Below are 14,403 nucleotides of genomic sequence, written 5' to 3' on the forward strand. Positions count from 1 at the left end.
TTAAAACAGTCAAATAAGCAACTAAAATTTAAAATAATCCTCTTCAATACTGTACGTTTTGTAAGCTGATGTCGTCTGCGAGGGAAAAAAAGTAACAAGACCGTGACGCCACACAGCAGATCCGAAACCACGCCCACTGAGCCAAGGTGGCAAGCGCAACACCAAAGACATGAAATAGCCCTTACTATATATAGACCTGCCGAAACTTATTTGACTCCCCTTCTCAGAAGAAAAATCCAACCCACAGGATCCCATATTCTTATATCTATAGTCTCTACTCGTCTTTGGTTTGTTCTAGCAAGCTCCGACAAGCTATATCGCCCACTTTGAGAAACGCTGTTTTCATCGGTCGCCGCTGGAAAACAATATTTCATTACAGCATCTGGTAAAGGATACATGATATTGTTACGAAAACTATATATATGTAAATAGTCCTAATTTGTCCTTCAACATAACATGATAATTTTGGAATCATCACTTTCATTGATTTTGGAATTATCTCTCATTAATTTTGGAATTATCACTTTTTCAACAATGCATACTCATTTCAAGGACTTGTGTGTGTGATACGAACGCCAGGACGCTGCCACTAGATTTATCCAGCGGAAGAAACTTCCAGCCCGTATAAAAGTATCCAAAAGAGGTCAATTGAAAATGCTAAACGTCGGTTATTCTCACCTGAATGGGAGTAGACGCAGCAGCAATGGAAGTGAATCCAACGACGTCGCTGAAGAAGATCGTCACCGACTCGAAAGTTTCTGGCATGACTGGCCTGCCGCTCCTCAACTCTTCGGCTACGTATCTGTTGGAGACATTGGCGATCAATACACACGCCAAATGGAGCCAAATCGAGATATAAGAAGAACATGGCAAAGACCCACGAAGTACACTACTTACCTCGGCAGAAGTTGGTAGAGCAGGTCCTCTGTCTTTTTCTTTTCTTCGTACAAACTCTGTGTCTTCTCTTCGACCATCGTCTCCAAGTTGTTGGCGTACTGCTCCATGCGGTTCAGCAAGTTGTCCATGATGTTCTTGCTCGACACTCCCCTTCAAGATTCGACATCGGAAAGAAAAATGACCGAAATTTGACGTTTTTTTGGCTTTTTCCTCTACATTGATCAATATTCACGGAAATGAATTCACGAAAATAGTACAGCATGGGTGCCACTTTGAAACTCATGAAATGGACTTTCATTTGATATGCAACAGAAGGTGGATTATGGGTTATTTATACAAAAATTTTACCACCCTTCTCCAATTGTACTTCACCGCGCACCAACTCCGGTCATAATATCTCCATACGGCAATTTCCAACCAATGGATTTGAGGGAGGAGAAATGAAGGCGCCATCTATCGGAGGTCGACCCTAGTTCGGTAGGTAAAGAACTCGACTCTGATGTTCTTTGGTCGGATTCGAATCCGTGGTCCTTGACGGTAACCTTCATAGTGAAAGACGAGCATTTTACCACTCAGGCGCCCCTTCTCCCATTTACTGGTCAATTTTCTTGAGCACTCATTCCATAAATTTTCCTGCTATTATACCAGTAAATACGCTTCTGTCTCTAAAAAAGTCGCTCTTTTAGACACTCACATGCTTGCACATTTTCTTCGTCACTCTTTTGTCGCTCACTCCCTTGGTACAACGCTCTCTAAGTCATTCTTTCGATCACTCCCATTTTCCATACACTCTCAAGGTCAGGGGTTCCCAACGTAGAATTTCTCGCAGAACCCTTGATATGGTTATAAGGTTGTTCCGCGAAATCCTTGACAATCACAGCATCAGGGCAAAATAGAAGAGAGCTTAGTCACCACCTCTTAATCGGGGGAGGGGAATACGCAGGATCGACCTTTGTAGGGGGCATAAAAGCTTCGGAGGAAGGGATGGACACAAAAATCGTCTTCCTAATTCCCCTATTTCCCTTCTCCGCATACGTCTCTGTTCTCAATATACATATTTAATGCCATGAATCATTCGCCTCCACAAGGGAGGTAGGGCTCGTAGGGCTCCAGCCCGGGAGTTGGAGATGATTCTCATAATTTTTCTTTTGCACACTACACAGGGGGTATCCTGTTAACTGCAATCAGAAAGTTGTTGCCTTGTATCTTCTGAGGACAACAAAAAAAATCCTATATGTTATTGACTGGAATATTCGATGAGATATTTTAATTAAAAAATCGGAGAAAAGTTATGAAAGAACAGCAAAAAACTAAAGGGAAAAACGCACCTTCCCCTCATTTATGCTGTCGTTTCCCAACTTTTCTCAGATTTTTTGAATTCAAATATCCTAGTGAACATCGCATTTTAAAATGCGTAATCGTAATTTCTTTTGTTGGCTTCAGAAGAGACAGAGCAACAACTTTCTGATTGGAAATTAGGGGGGGGGCGTATAAAAATTTAGATTTTTTTATTTGGTTGCACACTGTATTTTCACTCTCAAAACTGGTGCAGCTTAATTTTTGAACTCCTTTTGAGCATTTTTTGAATTGGAATCATTCCTCTTCGACGGACGGTTGATGAAACAAAAGCCACATGCGGGAATGTGCGTGTAGTGAAAACTGACGTGAAGATTTTTTGTTTTATCTGTAATGCTTGTTATGTGTAGTGCTGCCACCTTCCACCAGTTTTTCTAACTATGAGTGAAGTGTTATGATTGAATGATTTATCGTTGTAGGACTGTTGCTCTCTGTGGCGAGACTTTTTAACGGGAAGATCGGCTCGCATTTGCGCCTTGAAGTTGGGAACCACAGAAAACCAACTTCAGCCGACCACCACTGTGGGGTTCGAACCCGGACCCTCGCATCGCGAGTCCGTCACTATAACCACTCGACCACCACAGCGGCAATTGTATTGAGTATGTATTATATTGAGATACATCATTAAACTGGCGCCCCTCCTGCCACCTATCAAATAAAAAACACAACTGTTATTGATTTTTCCATTGGAATCGGTGACCGGTTTTTAATTGATGTACTGCATGAAACAAAAAAATATAGTATGAAGTTCGTAAATATTTTATGAGCAATAATATTAATTGAATTGTCAAATTTGTCTCGAAATTTTAACCGTCGATATTTGTTTGTTGTAAAATAACGTAAGTACAACTCGGGCAAAGTGTGGCCCTCTTTGGCTTCTTGTTATTGTAATCCTAAAACATACGCAACCGAGAACTAAATTAATTGGATTACAATCACAGGAAGTGATGAAGGGTAAACCAGACCAGACCAGAATTGAACGTTTCCGTCGCTGCCCAGCCTTTGCAGGCTGTCTGGCGACTTACAGATCACCAGGGGTGGTATGAGAAGGAAAAAGACAAGTTTGTGCATGTGTGTAAGGTATGTAGTGTATGCGTGTGTGTGTAGAGAATGAATAAGCCAGGAGAGTATTGTTTACAAATCTTCGCGAAATGAATGCTCATCGAGATAAAACACAACACAATCGAAGAACAAGGGGGCAATGTCTTAAGGGAAGTAGCTGATGATATGCTACCCAAAAACTCCAACATTATAAATATTTACATAATCGAGAGACACTAACCAGAGATGTTTGAGGTACTGTTGAACCCTCATCAGTCATATAACCATAATCAAGAACGTCAAAGAAAAAGTTATAATGAAGACATGACACATACCATCTCTGTATTGTAATAACATCAGTTTCAACACGACACGAACCCAAATGCACCATTTTATGCAAGCGCAAATTATGAATAAATGAGAAAAATTATTAATTGCGAAAAAAAAAAAAAAAAAAAAAAACTTATAAATGCCTCTGAATTGCGATCACAGCATCCGCAATATCAAACAAAACTGATATTAGATTGATAAATTAATTTGAAAAAAAAAAATCAAAATCATGAAAATGTTCTGCAAATTACATCAATTCGTCACCCAATCCACGCTCAGCAAGTCCATTGGCCTAGAGTGTACTGTGGGTATTCTAGGGTCATAATAGACAATTTCTCTAAGATGCGGGTGTTCAGAAGATCGTAGCCTGTCAAAATGAGCATTGGCAAGCTCCTTGATATAGTCCAAGATTAGTGGTAAGTCAAGATCTTTACGGATGTTTTTTCCTCTCACATACCAGGGGGCTCTGGTAAACTGACGAAGAATGATGTTCTGCTGTGTCTGTAAACGTTTCATATTTGCAAGACTGGCATGAGCCCACACTGGGGCAGCATATGTCAGAATAGGACGAATAATAGTTTTAAAAAGAATTACTTTATTCCTCAATGTTAGCCTGGCCTGTGGGAATGTGATTCTGGATAGCATCCCAACTGCTTGTGAGGCCTTATTTCTTACGTACATCACCTGAGGAGAAAATGAGAGCGACTTATCTAGTATACAACCTAGATACTTGACTTGGAGTTTTCTTGTCAACACCGTATTGCCGATGTATATGGGAGTTCTTGGAAACTTGTACCGTCTTGTGAAGAGAATATATTGACATTTTTGATGATTCAACTTTATATCGTTGTCTTGGCACCAGTCCTCAACGTCTTCAGTTGATTCTTGTAAATTTTCAATACATTTTTTCCCTTTTTTGTGATTGGTCAACAGGATGGCATCGTCAGCAAATAGACCAAGCATTCCGCGCTGAGGAGCTGGGAAGTCATTGATGTATAACGCAAAGAGCAGTGGTCCCAAACAAGAACCCTGCGGGACAGACGCTCTTATTGGTCTAACAGTTGAGAGACAGTTGCCATTTTTGACTTGGAATCTTCGATTGGAAAGGTAACTGTTTAAAAAGATGATGAAATAGTCAGGCAAACCCAGGTCAATTAGTTTGGATAATAAGGTCGTGTGATTCGTTTTGTCGAAGGCCTTACATATATCCAGACAGAGAGCACAGACATGTTCCTTGTAGTTGAACGCAGTCATCACGAACTCGGTAACTCTGTGCAGCTGAGTAACGCAAGAATGCCCCCGCCTGAATCCGTGCTGCTCACTTCGAAGAATGCCGTTGAAGGACAGGAAAGCGTCAAGACGTGAAATATAGATACGTTCAAAGACTTTAGAAATGTTACTGAGTAAGCTGATAGGTCTGAAGTTTTGAGAGAAAAGTGGGTCAGTTCCAGATTTATGAAGAGGTTTGACGATAGAAAGTTTCCAGACATTAGGAAAATAGCTTGTCTGAAGCATGCTATTAAATATATTAGTGAATGATTTGAGGATAGAAAGAGGAAGATTTTTAAGAGCGAGATTTGAAATTTCATCATGACCAGAAGCTTTTTTAGTTTTGAGTTTGTTAATCATGCCCCTGATTTCGTCAACATTGGTCAAACCGGCAGCACCCATTCCGCGCAAGGCATCCGAGCGAACTCTATCCAGGAATTCTTGAACTTTTCCATGATGAGCTGAAGCAATACTTCGAGATTGCAGACTGTTTGGCATGAATTGCTTTTCATAGTTATCAGCAAACGTTTCAACAATCTCTTCATTTGTATACAACAGTTGACCTTGTTCGTTTGTAATTTTGTCCACCGCTGGAGATTTTCGTTTACAGATTTTCCACGCCTTCCAAAGTGAGCCATCGGATGCTGTGGCCTCCTCAATGAAGTGGGTGAATCTCTCATTGACATATTCAGTTGTTTCTTGTCTTATTTCCTTTTCTAGTCTGTTTAGAGTGGTTTTGTCAGACCGTCTTCTAAATCTTTGCCAGAGTTTTCGGACCCGATTTTTTAGTCTGATTTTGTCCCGTAATTCTTCCGAAATGCCAAATCTGTTTTCTTTTGCCTTAATCTTCCTGGTAGAGGCTTGAATAGCTGTTTTAATTTGTTCAGTCACATCAACTACTGCATTTTCAATACAGTTCGTCGTCAATTCCGCTGAGTTCCACACTGGTAATGTTTCCAGCGTAGAGCGGAAGATTTCCCAGTTGGTAACCAGTTGATATGGAATATCCTTTGGTCTAGTTATATCGATGGTGAAAATAATAGGGTTGTGAGTTGAATTAAGTTTGGCAGTTGTTTCGAAAAAGATGTTGTGCCTAAAGTTTTTGGAGATTCCATAGTCCAGAACATCGGGTCGATAAAATCGACTAGTAGGATAATTGGTTGGAATGTTCGATGAATGAATGCACAAGCAATTATTCCTACAAAATCTTTCTAGAACTCTACCTTGTCTATTTGTGGAATGGCTGAAGAATGTAGGGCTTTTACAGTTCCAGTCGCCAGCAATTAGTACCGGATTGTTGATATTAACGAGATAGTTTAGGAGATTGATATCAACATGGTTATTAGGTGGTTTGTAAATTGCACAAATGGTTATTGGTGATCTGTTGATGAAGATGTTTACTGCCAAAGCTTCCATTTCAGTTGAAGAAGGAATCGAAAGTTTTTGGTGAGGAATGTCCTTTTTAACGAACACCGCAATTCCACCACCCCTTCCATGTAGACGGTCTTCACGTAAACAGATAAAATTAGAGATATTGGAAGTATGAGAAGGTTTTAAAAAACTTTCACAAACCAGTGCTACATCAATTTGTAGGTCATAGAGTAATTGTTTGAATTCTTGTAGTTCCTGTTTAAGCCCAGTGGCATTCCATGCCAGAATTTTCAGCGGTTTGCTGATAGTTGACACTGGTGTATTAATTTTTGAGCGCTGAAATAAAACCAATCAGAATTTGAATAAGGTTATGAGCCTTATCTTCAGAAATGCCCATATTGACCAAAAGTTCTCGCACAACATTGGAAAAGTTCTCGATGTTTTTCTTCTGTGAATTCTCCACTGTTTCATTAGTAGTTGAAGACATACGAACTGAATGTAGAGACGAATCAATGACATCAGTTTCATCAATGACAAGGTAAGGTACTGGCATTTGCCTGTTTACAGAATTATTATAAGATTTGGAAAGTTCAGACGGCTTAACTATGTGATCGCCGAAAGAATCATCACGATTATTAAGATGTTTGTTGAATTCATGAATTACATCTGTGAAATTAATTCCAAATTGATTATTTTTGTTATCTAATATTTTCACTTGCTCGGCTTCGTTATACTTTCTGTTCAGCTCCTCGACCAGTTCGGCTTCCGTGAGATGCACTTTGCCTATTCCAAGAATATGTGGTCCCTTTAAGACTTCATCTACAGAACGTTGTAATACCAACGGGATTGTACTAGCCTTGACCCAAGGATTTGACTCCGTTTTAGTAGACAACTTATTTTCAGAAAAGTTGTTTTCCCCATTTCTGTCTCTTCCTCGTTCTAAAACTACGTTATTTCCTACGCTGCCTAGAAGGGGGAAATCTCGAAGCGAAGGTGGAAGCTTGGAGATGAAGGTTCTTCCAGATTCACCTGTGGAAGCAGGTCTGGCAGGGCACTTAGAATACGTTCCTGTATGAGGGCCTCCACAGAAGTAACACTTTATCTTGTTCAGATCTCCCTTAACCAAGCAGCTTCTAGGGAAGTGATGAAGGGTAAAACTTTACACAAGTTTTACTTACATTATTTTACAACAAACAAATATCAACTGTTAAAATTTTGAGGCGAACGTAACAAGTTAATATTATTGTTCATAAAATATTTACTAACATTATACTGCATATTTTTTTCCATCCGGTACATTAATCAAAAACCTATTACCAATTCCAATCGAAAAATAACATAACAGTTGTATTTTTTATTTGATAGGTGGCAGGACGGGGTGCCAGTTTAAAAGTAATGAAAAGATTTTCTAGAAGGCATATTTTGGCTGCTAAAATTTTATTTTTTTTAGCAGCAATTATTTATTATATATTATTTTTATCCGTTTGTTGGTTATGGGCAAATGCGCGACAGAAAGTTGCCATTTTTTTTCATTGTGAATAAGTTTACAAAATATGGACGTTTAGAGTCTGCGGATGACTGAGAATCATTGTTATCCAAAAAATTTCACTCCTTTTTAAAATTTGAAGAGGTAATTTCCTTTTTATGACAAACTGAGAAATATACAACTCTATTAAAAATTGAAACTGAAATTCTAAGGAATATTTTAACTGCTCAATAAAATTTTGAGGAGTAAAACTGAATCTTGATGCGTGAATCGCGCATCTAGATGCGCATTGGCGAACACTGCTGAGAATGCTTCCGTGTTCACACAGTTTTTTCCTAAAAAAATTCCCCATATTGTATGTATAAAGTGGTATGATATATCTTTCTTTCACTCTGCACAGATATCGAAATTCTGTGGGCAGAGAAACAACAGGTTTGTGCAGGTGGAAATTAAAGAGGATGTTGCCACAATCTGGAAAATAAAAAAGTACTACCGAAATTATTCAGCTCAGCGGGATCTTTTAAGCAGACTGATGTTTAGTATTTTTTATATTTCATAGATGGCAGAAGGGGCTCCAGTGTGTAACGATGTTATTCATTATTTACGTTCTCAATATGCGAGAGAAAGCGTTGAAAAATAAGGTTACCAGAAATTCCTAAACTTGGGCATGAGGACGCATGAGCATGCAACCTTTGGCTATGTTGCTTCCATATGTTTGCAACAGATGGCACCACTGCACCAACAACGAACAACAGTTGTTTCACAACCAAAACAGAACAGTACCTCCGATTCTTTTCAACGGAGGGTTTTATTAATTGAGTGAAACAGCACTCAACGGTCAACCATTGATAAGTGTTGTTTCACTCGTTTCGTTTGTTTCTGAATTGAAAGAAGGAAGGGATTGCTAAGTTCTTTTTAACGAACTACCCCAGGGCCGTCTTCACGCATGGGACTGCAAAACACTGTCCGGAGGATCTTCTCTGGTGCATAGGGGCACTCCACGATATAATAGGATCAGGTGCTATGATAATAGCGGTTGCCGCTATTATCATAGTTTCACTATTACATGTTTCAGCAGTTGGATTGAGAAAAACTAATGGTAAAAATATCACGTACTTGGTTATGGACTTGACTTGCGACTTGATCTCTGCCGCCAAGGGTCTCTCATCTGGGTCCTCGGCCCAACACCTGCGCATCAAGCTCAGTAATTCAGGTGGACCGCTGCTGGCGTCGACCTCGGGTCGGAATGGTGGCGTGGTACCCCTCCTGAGCCTGTGAAGGACCTCTGATGACAGAAAGAGAAGGAAACAGGAATTCAGTTCGAAATGCAACTTGGCAAGAAAATAGGGTGGCGCCACACACCGCTCTTTATAATAGTTCGCATGGTTGTTCAGTCGCAACAAATGTCGGGGGTTCCCGCAGGCATTTTTTATTAATCAGTTATGACATGTAATGTTTGTGGTGACATTCGCGAATATTTTAGCCATTTTTTGGTGACATTAATGAACGAACGCTTGCTATTGGCGCGTTAGCAAATTAACACTCACAGTTTCGGAATTCACTCGCTTGTGGCTCTAGGTGCAAGAACTAATTATTTAGTTTGATTAATAGATACACCCATGTGATTTTGACGACATTACCGAATTCGATATATATTTTATTACTCCGCCGAATAAAATACATTTATTCATACAGTCATGCTTTCGATGCGGGGCTGAGAATCAACTACCTTGTGGCGCCACCTTGTAGTTGGAGGAATGGCGAAAGTACGAACGTTAAATTACCTTCGGGTTCGATGCATCTGGTTTGGTTCCCTTCATCGAAAGGGTCGGATCTGGTGAGGAGTTCTTTGAGGACGATGGCGAAGCTGTAGACGTCACCTTTCTTAGAGCTGAACTTGAGCGGGTGAACTTCCCTCAAGTGCTCTGGTGCGCACCAGAAGAGACTCCCTGAAAGAAAGATGAAACAAACCCCCTTTTTCTGAAAGCCGATTCACAAGAGACCAGTGTTGTGTCAAATATCACTTACTCAGGAAGCTAAAAAACACCCAGACATGCGACGTGTTTGTGTGACCTCGCGCTCACCCCCTCGCCTCCCCTTAGGACAACTCTACTGCCGTTTCGCCCTCTGAAAAGCCAAAAAGTTTAACATAAAAATTAGACTAGCAACATAAAACTTCCGTGCGAAAGTTCACTCATTACTCACTCAGGGCGAAACCTCCGGGGGTGAAAAGTGCCAAGGGTGAAACGTCCTTGGGACAAAATGCCCTAAAAAATAAGTGTGACATACGTCGAGATCTTGTCAAAATGAGATCTGGTTGAAATTTCCTAGAGTAAACATGTAGCCAAGCATTTCTAGCCACGTAGGGGCCTCAGACAAAATCACTTTTTCCGGGGGGATCTCTGCACGGGTGACTCGATGAAAAGGTCCCGGAGTGGCCCTCTCCACTCCGGGACCTAAGTTTAGCATCCCGACCATGTTTTTTTTTGTCGACAAAGCCTTTTTTTCCACCCTTTCGACTTGGATTTGGCACCCCCCTACTAGAGCTCCCCGTGCGGTCACACTGGTTCGCACGGCCTAAGAGTCAGTCTTGATGCCCTTGGGACGTCCATGGGATCGAGCCATGTCTCTCTGGTAGCATCACCCTGGATCCGTGCTTTTTTCTGCTCTTTTTTTTTTTTTTTTTGCAGCTGAAGATTTATGTCTTTCTCCGTTCGCAGCTGAAGATTTATGCCTTGGCTTAATTAGGCAGCTGAAGATGTCTGACTCAGGTTCACTCGCAGTTGAAGATGTGTGCCTCCACTCAGGCGCGGATCCGGAGAGGGGCACAATAGGGACGATCACCCTTCTCAAGAACCGAATAAAATGGTTAAAATTCATCTGTCCCATAAAATACGGGATGACCTAACGAACACACATAATAAGTCACCCCTACCGACACATCGCCCTGGATCCACGCCTGTAAGCTATAAACAAAAGATCAGATCAGAAGATCAGAAAGCTATAAAGCTGCACCTATTGCACCGGAACGTTCGGACCCCCTCAGGCACGGAAGAGAGGTCGTGAACTGCCAACCACTCTGCACCCTAGAGTAGCGTGATCCGACGTCACCAACCGTGTAGAACCCGAGTCTATCACTACAGAGGCATCGCCAATAGCCACCGAGATGGCTACCTAATCGGATCAAGGCGAATCCAATCCATCAACCAGAAGAGGAAACTGCTATGATGGATGGCAGGCATCCCATCGATGGCTAGAAATGCCGCACGAAAACTTCTCTTCGGGTCCAATGAGATTTTTATGTCTTTTTGCTGCCCGATACGATATCCGGGTCGAGACGAATAATCTTGTTTTGACTCCCGCGATCCGATTTTCCCATATTTATAAGCCAAAAGTATTCCGCGTAGCCATGATGGGATGTGACAGATGCGAGATTCTGCGTATATGATGGGGGGTATAACGACAAAAGCTTTATTGAGCGCTTCTCGTTTCACGAGATTTCGCGAGAATGCCTCAAAACGGTCTTGATGCATTCGGCTCGAATTGTCACGTGACGTATCAATTCAAACTTCAATTCTATGGGATCGGATTTCGCGTAAAGTATGCAACACCATTTGTCTGCACGGCAGGGATTCTTAACTTTTTGCTTTCAATGGAGCAAGAAGCCCTTGCACCTAAAGATTGAAAACCGCGGACCCCTTACACCAACAAAGTGAAGGCCGCGGACCCCTTGCACCAACAAAGTGAAGGCCGCGGACCCCTTGCACCAACAAAGTGAAGGCCGCGGACCCCTTGCACCAACAAAGTGAAGGCCGCGGACCCCTTGCACCAACAAAGTGAAGGCCGCGGACCCCTTGCACCAACAAAGTGAAGGCCGCGGACCCCTTGCACCAACAAAGTGAAGGCCGCGGACCCTTTGTACCAATGACGTGAAGGCCATGGACCCCTTACACCAACAAAGTGAAAGCCGTGGACCCCTTACACCAACAAAGTGAAAGCCGTGGACCCCTTACACCAACAAAGTGAAAGCCGTGGACCCTTTGTACCTATGAAGTGAAGAACGGATCCCTTGTATCGATAAAATGGAGGACGCGGAGCTCCTCTATCGGAGAAATAAAAGACGCTGACCCTTTGTATCGATAAAGTGTAGCCCACGCGGACCGGTTTGTATCAATAAAATAAAAGTCGCTGACTCCCTGTATCGATAAAGTGAATACCGTGGACACCTTTTTAACAATGAAAAAAAATGGCTGTGGACCTTTTTCAGAATAATATCTACTTATTATAAAAGTGTTAATATTAAAACAGTTGATTGTTTTTCCATCCAGACTAACAAACCCTCGAAGGCTTCCGGAGAAGTCAGTGGCAGTGCCGTCTTGACGCATGGGCCCACCCAGGCAAAGCCCGGGGGGCCTCAAGAAAATAGCCCCTAAAATGAAATCTGGTTGAAATTTTTTAGAATTAACGAGGTGGGGCCTCAGAAAAATCATTTGTCCCGAGGACCCATGATGCTCTTAAGACGGACTTTGTCCGTGGACCTCCTCCCTGGTCAAGAATAACTGCTCTATGGTGATAGATCGTGCACGGTCCACACTCGCGCCGTTGTCACTTATCATCGTCATGGCTAATGTACAAAGTCTGGGCCACCGATCACTTCGTGTATCAAGTCGAAATTCGAAGTATACGGAAAGCTACAGTTCTTCTGGGTTTGGCCAGCCAATCCGTGATTTGTGCTGACATTGCTCATATTCTGATGTTACGCTAATGCGACAATTAATGTCCAAAATGGCCAGTACATGCAACATTGGTAGAATAAAAAAGTGAGTCATTTTACTAGGATTGAGTTTCTCTCTGTCGTCGTCGATGTCGTCAAGTATCTGTTCGTGGACGGCTCTCAGGTCGTAATCGGCCAATTTGACGACGAATCGGCTGTCGATGACGCAGTTGGTCGAGCAAAGGCGGCCGTGCACCTCCATTGGACTCGAATGAATGAACAATAGGCCCTTGGAATATAAAAACCAATGATATGAATTAAGATCAATCAAATCAACCAATCGCGTTCATTGCCTTGAGCGACGTCACCAAACCCGACCAATCACGTATTTGTAAAAAAAGTTTTTGATCAACTTTGATTTCAGGTAATGTAGGGAAAATGAAGCCATCAAAGCCACTTCGAAGAGCATTGTTGCGTGAAGCATTGTCTTAAAAGAGCTCTGTTAATGAAAGTATTGTTTAAAAATAGCATTGTTGCATGAAAAAGATCTGTAATGATGGAAGTTTTGTCTTAAAAGTGATCTGTTGATTTGTATTGTGTGAATTGTTTGATTTGTATTGTTACAGTATTGTTTGATTTGTATTGTTACAGTATTGTTTGATTTGTATTGTTACAGTATTGTTTGATTTGTATTGTTACAGTATTGTTTGATTTGTATTGTTACAGTATTGTTTGAAAATAGCATTTTTGCGTGAAGTATTGTTTGATTTGTATTGTTACAGTATTGTTTGAAAATAGCATTTTTGCGTGAAGTATTGTCTTAAAATAGCTCGGTTGATGGAAATATCGTTTGAAAAAATAGCATTTTCGATGGAAGTATATTGTTTGCAAAAACTGCAGTTTTGTGTAAAGTATTGTTCCGAGTATTCCACTCGAGATGGCAAAGCACGAAGCAATTTGAAGGACAACACAGATTTACAGTGAAACCTGTACGAAACGTGATATAATATTCCGTTAAAGACAGATTTCCGTTTTATAAAGGTGCAGATCAAAGCACTAATAATTGAACAGACTGTATTTTGATACATGGTTTTTTTACCGTTTAAGACAGGTTTCACTGTATTTTATAGAACAGCTATTTTTACTCGTACGTACTCATAAGCAGCGATTTGACTAAACACGCTAAACAAAGAGCGTCTTCTCTCACATCCAAGGGATCTCGTCGTCAAAAACTCAACAAACTGCCCATGTTTCCACTCCCAGAAAAGTCGGGAACATTCTGGAAAGATTCCTTGGCGATCATCATGATCGCCAAATCATCGGAGTGATTGCTAAATTCGCCAACTTTGTCGTCAATTTGGCGAGATTTACAGGGAGATGTGTTAATGACTATTTGCAGGTGAAAGATGACATAATACATGATAAATAATGACTCTACATAATTTTCTTAGCAACATTGTTGGAAAAACCTTTTGCTTGAAGCATTGTTTAAAAACCAGCGTTGTTGCGGGACGTATTGTTTGAATGAAGCAGTATGGCTTTTGAAGTACTGTTTGAATGAAGCATTGTTCTTTGCTGCAGTATCATTGTTTCTTCAAACATTATTTGTGAAAACATTGTTGCTTCAAATGTTGAGGAGAAAACACATAGTTTCTTGAAGTATTGTGAGATATAAGTATTGTTGGAACTGAACATGGCTGTTGGAAAATTGTTTAAAGAAGCATTGTTGGAACTAATCTCTCTTACGTGAAATACCGTTCATTGCCGAAATTGCTGCTTGCAATACTGTGAATAAAGCATTGTTACGTGTTGTTATTGTCAAAACTAGGTTTTCTTCTGCAATACCGTCTTGAGAAATCATTGTTGGTGGAAAATACTGTTAAAACTAGACGTTTTTCCTTGCGATACTTTTTGAAGCTTTTGTTGCTTGAAGTATTAT

The 14,403-nt window shown here is 40.9% G+C and overlaps 1 protein-coding gene across 1 annotated transcript in view; it reads right to left on the minus strand.

Moving 5' to 3' along the window:
* The window catches only part of LOC149081243 (atrial natriuretic peptide receptor 1-like), a 64,897-nt gene that overhangs the window by 7,900 nt on the left and 42,594 nt on the right, over positions 1 to 14,403 (minus strand). Inside the window, exons 9-13 of the mRNA XM_089238074.1 lie at positions 12,585 to 12,753; positions 9,535 to 9,699; positions 8,867 to 9,035; positions 898 to 1,047; positions 679 to 802 (exon numbers count right to left, since the gene is read on the minus strand). Of these exons, the coding sequence (XP_089094200.1) occupies positions 679 to 802; positions 898 to 1,047; positions 8,867 to 9,035; positions 9,535 to 9,699; positions 12,585 to 12,753 (777 nt within the window). The remainder of the gene's footprint in view (positions 1 to 678; positions 803 to 897; positions 1,048 to 8,866; positions 9,036 to 9,534; positions 9,700 to 12,584; positions 12,754 to 14,403) is intronic.

Source organism: Pholcus phalangioides, unplaced genomic scaffold, assembly GCF_987345545.1.
Source record: "Pholcus phalangioides strain wild (caught in Gottingen) unplaced genomic scaffold, Ppha-v1.0 ptg000010l_1, whole genome shotgun sequence".
Taxonomy (NCBI): domain Eukaryota; kingdom Metazoa; phylum Arthropoda; class Arachnida; order Araneae; family Pholcidae; genus Pholcus; species Pholcus phalangioides.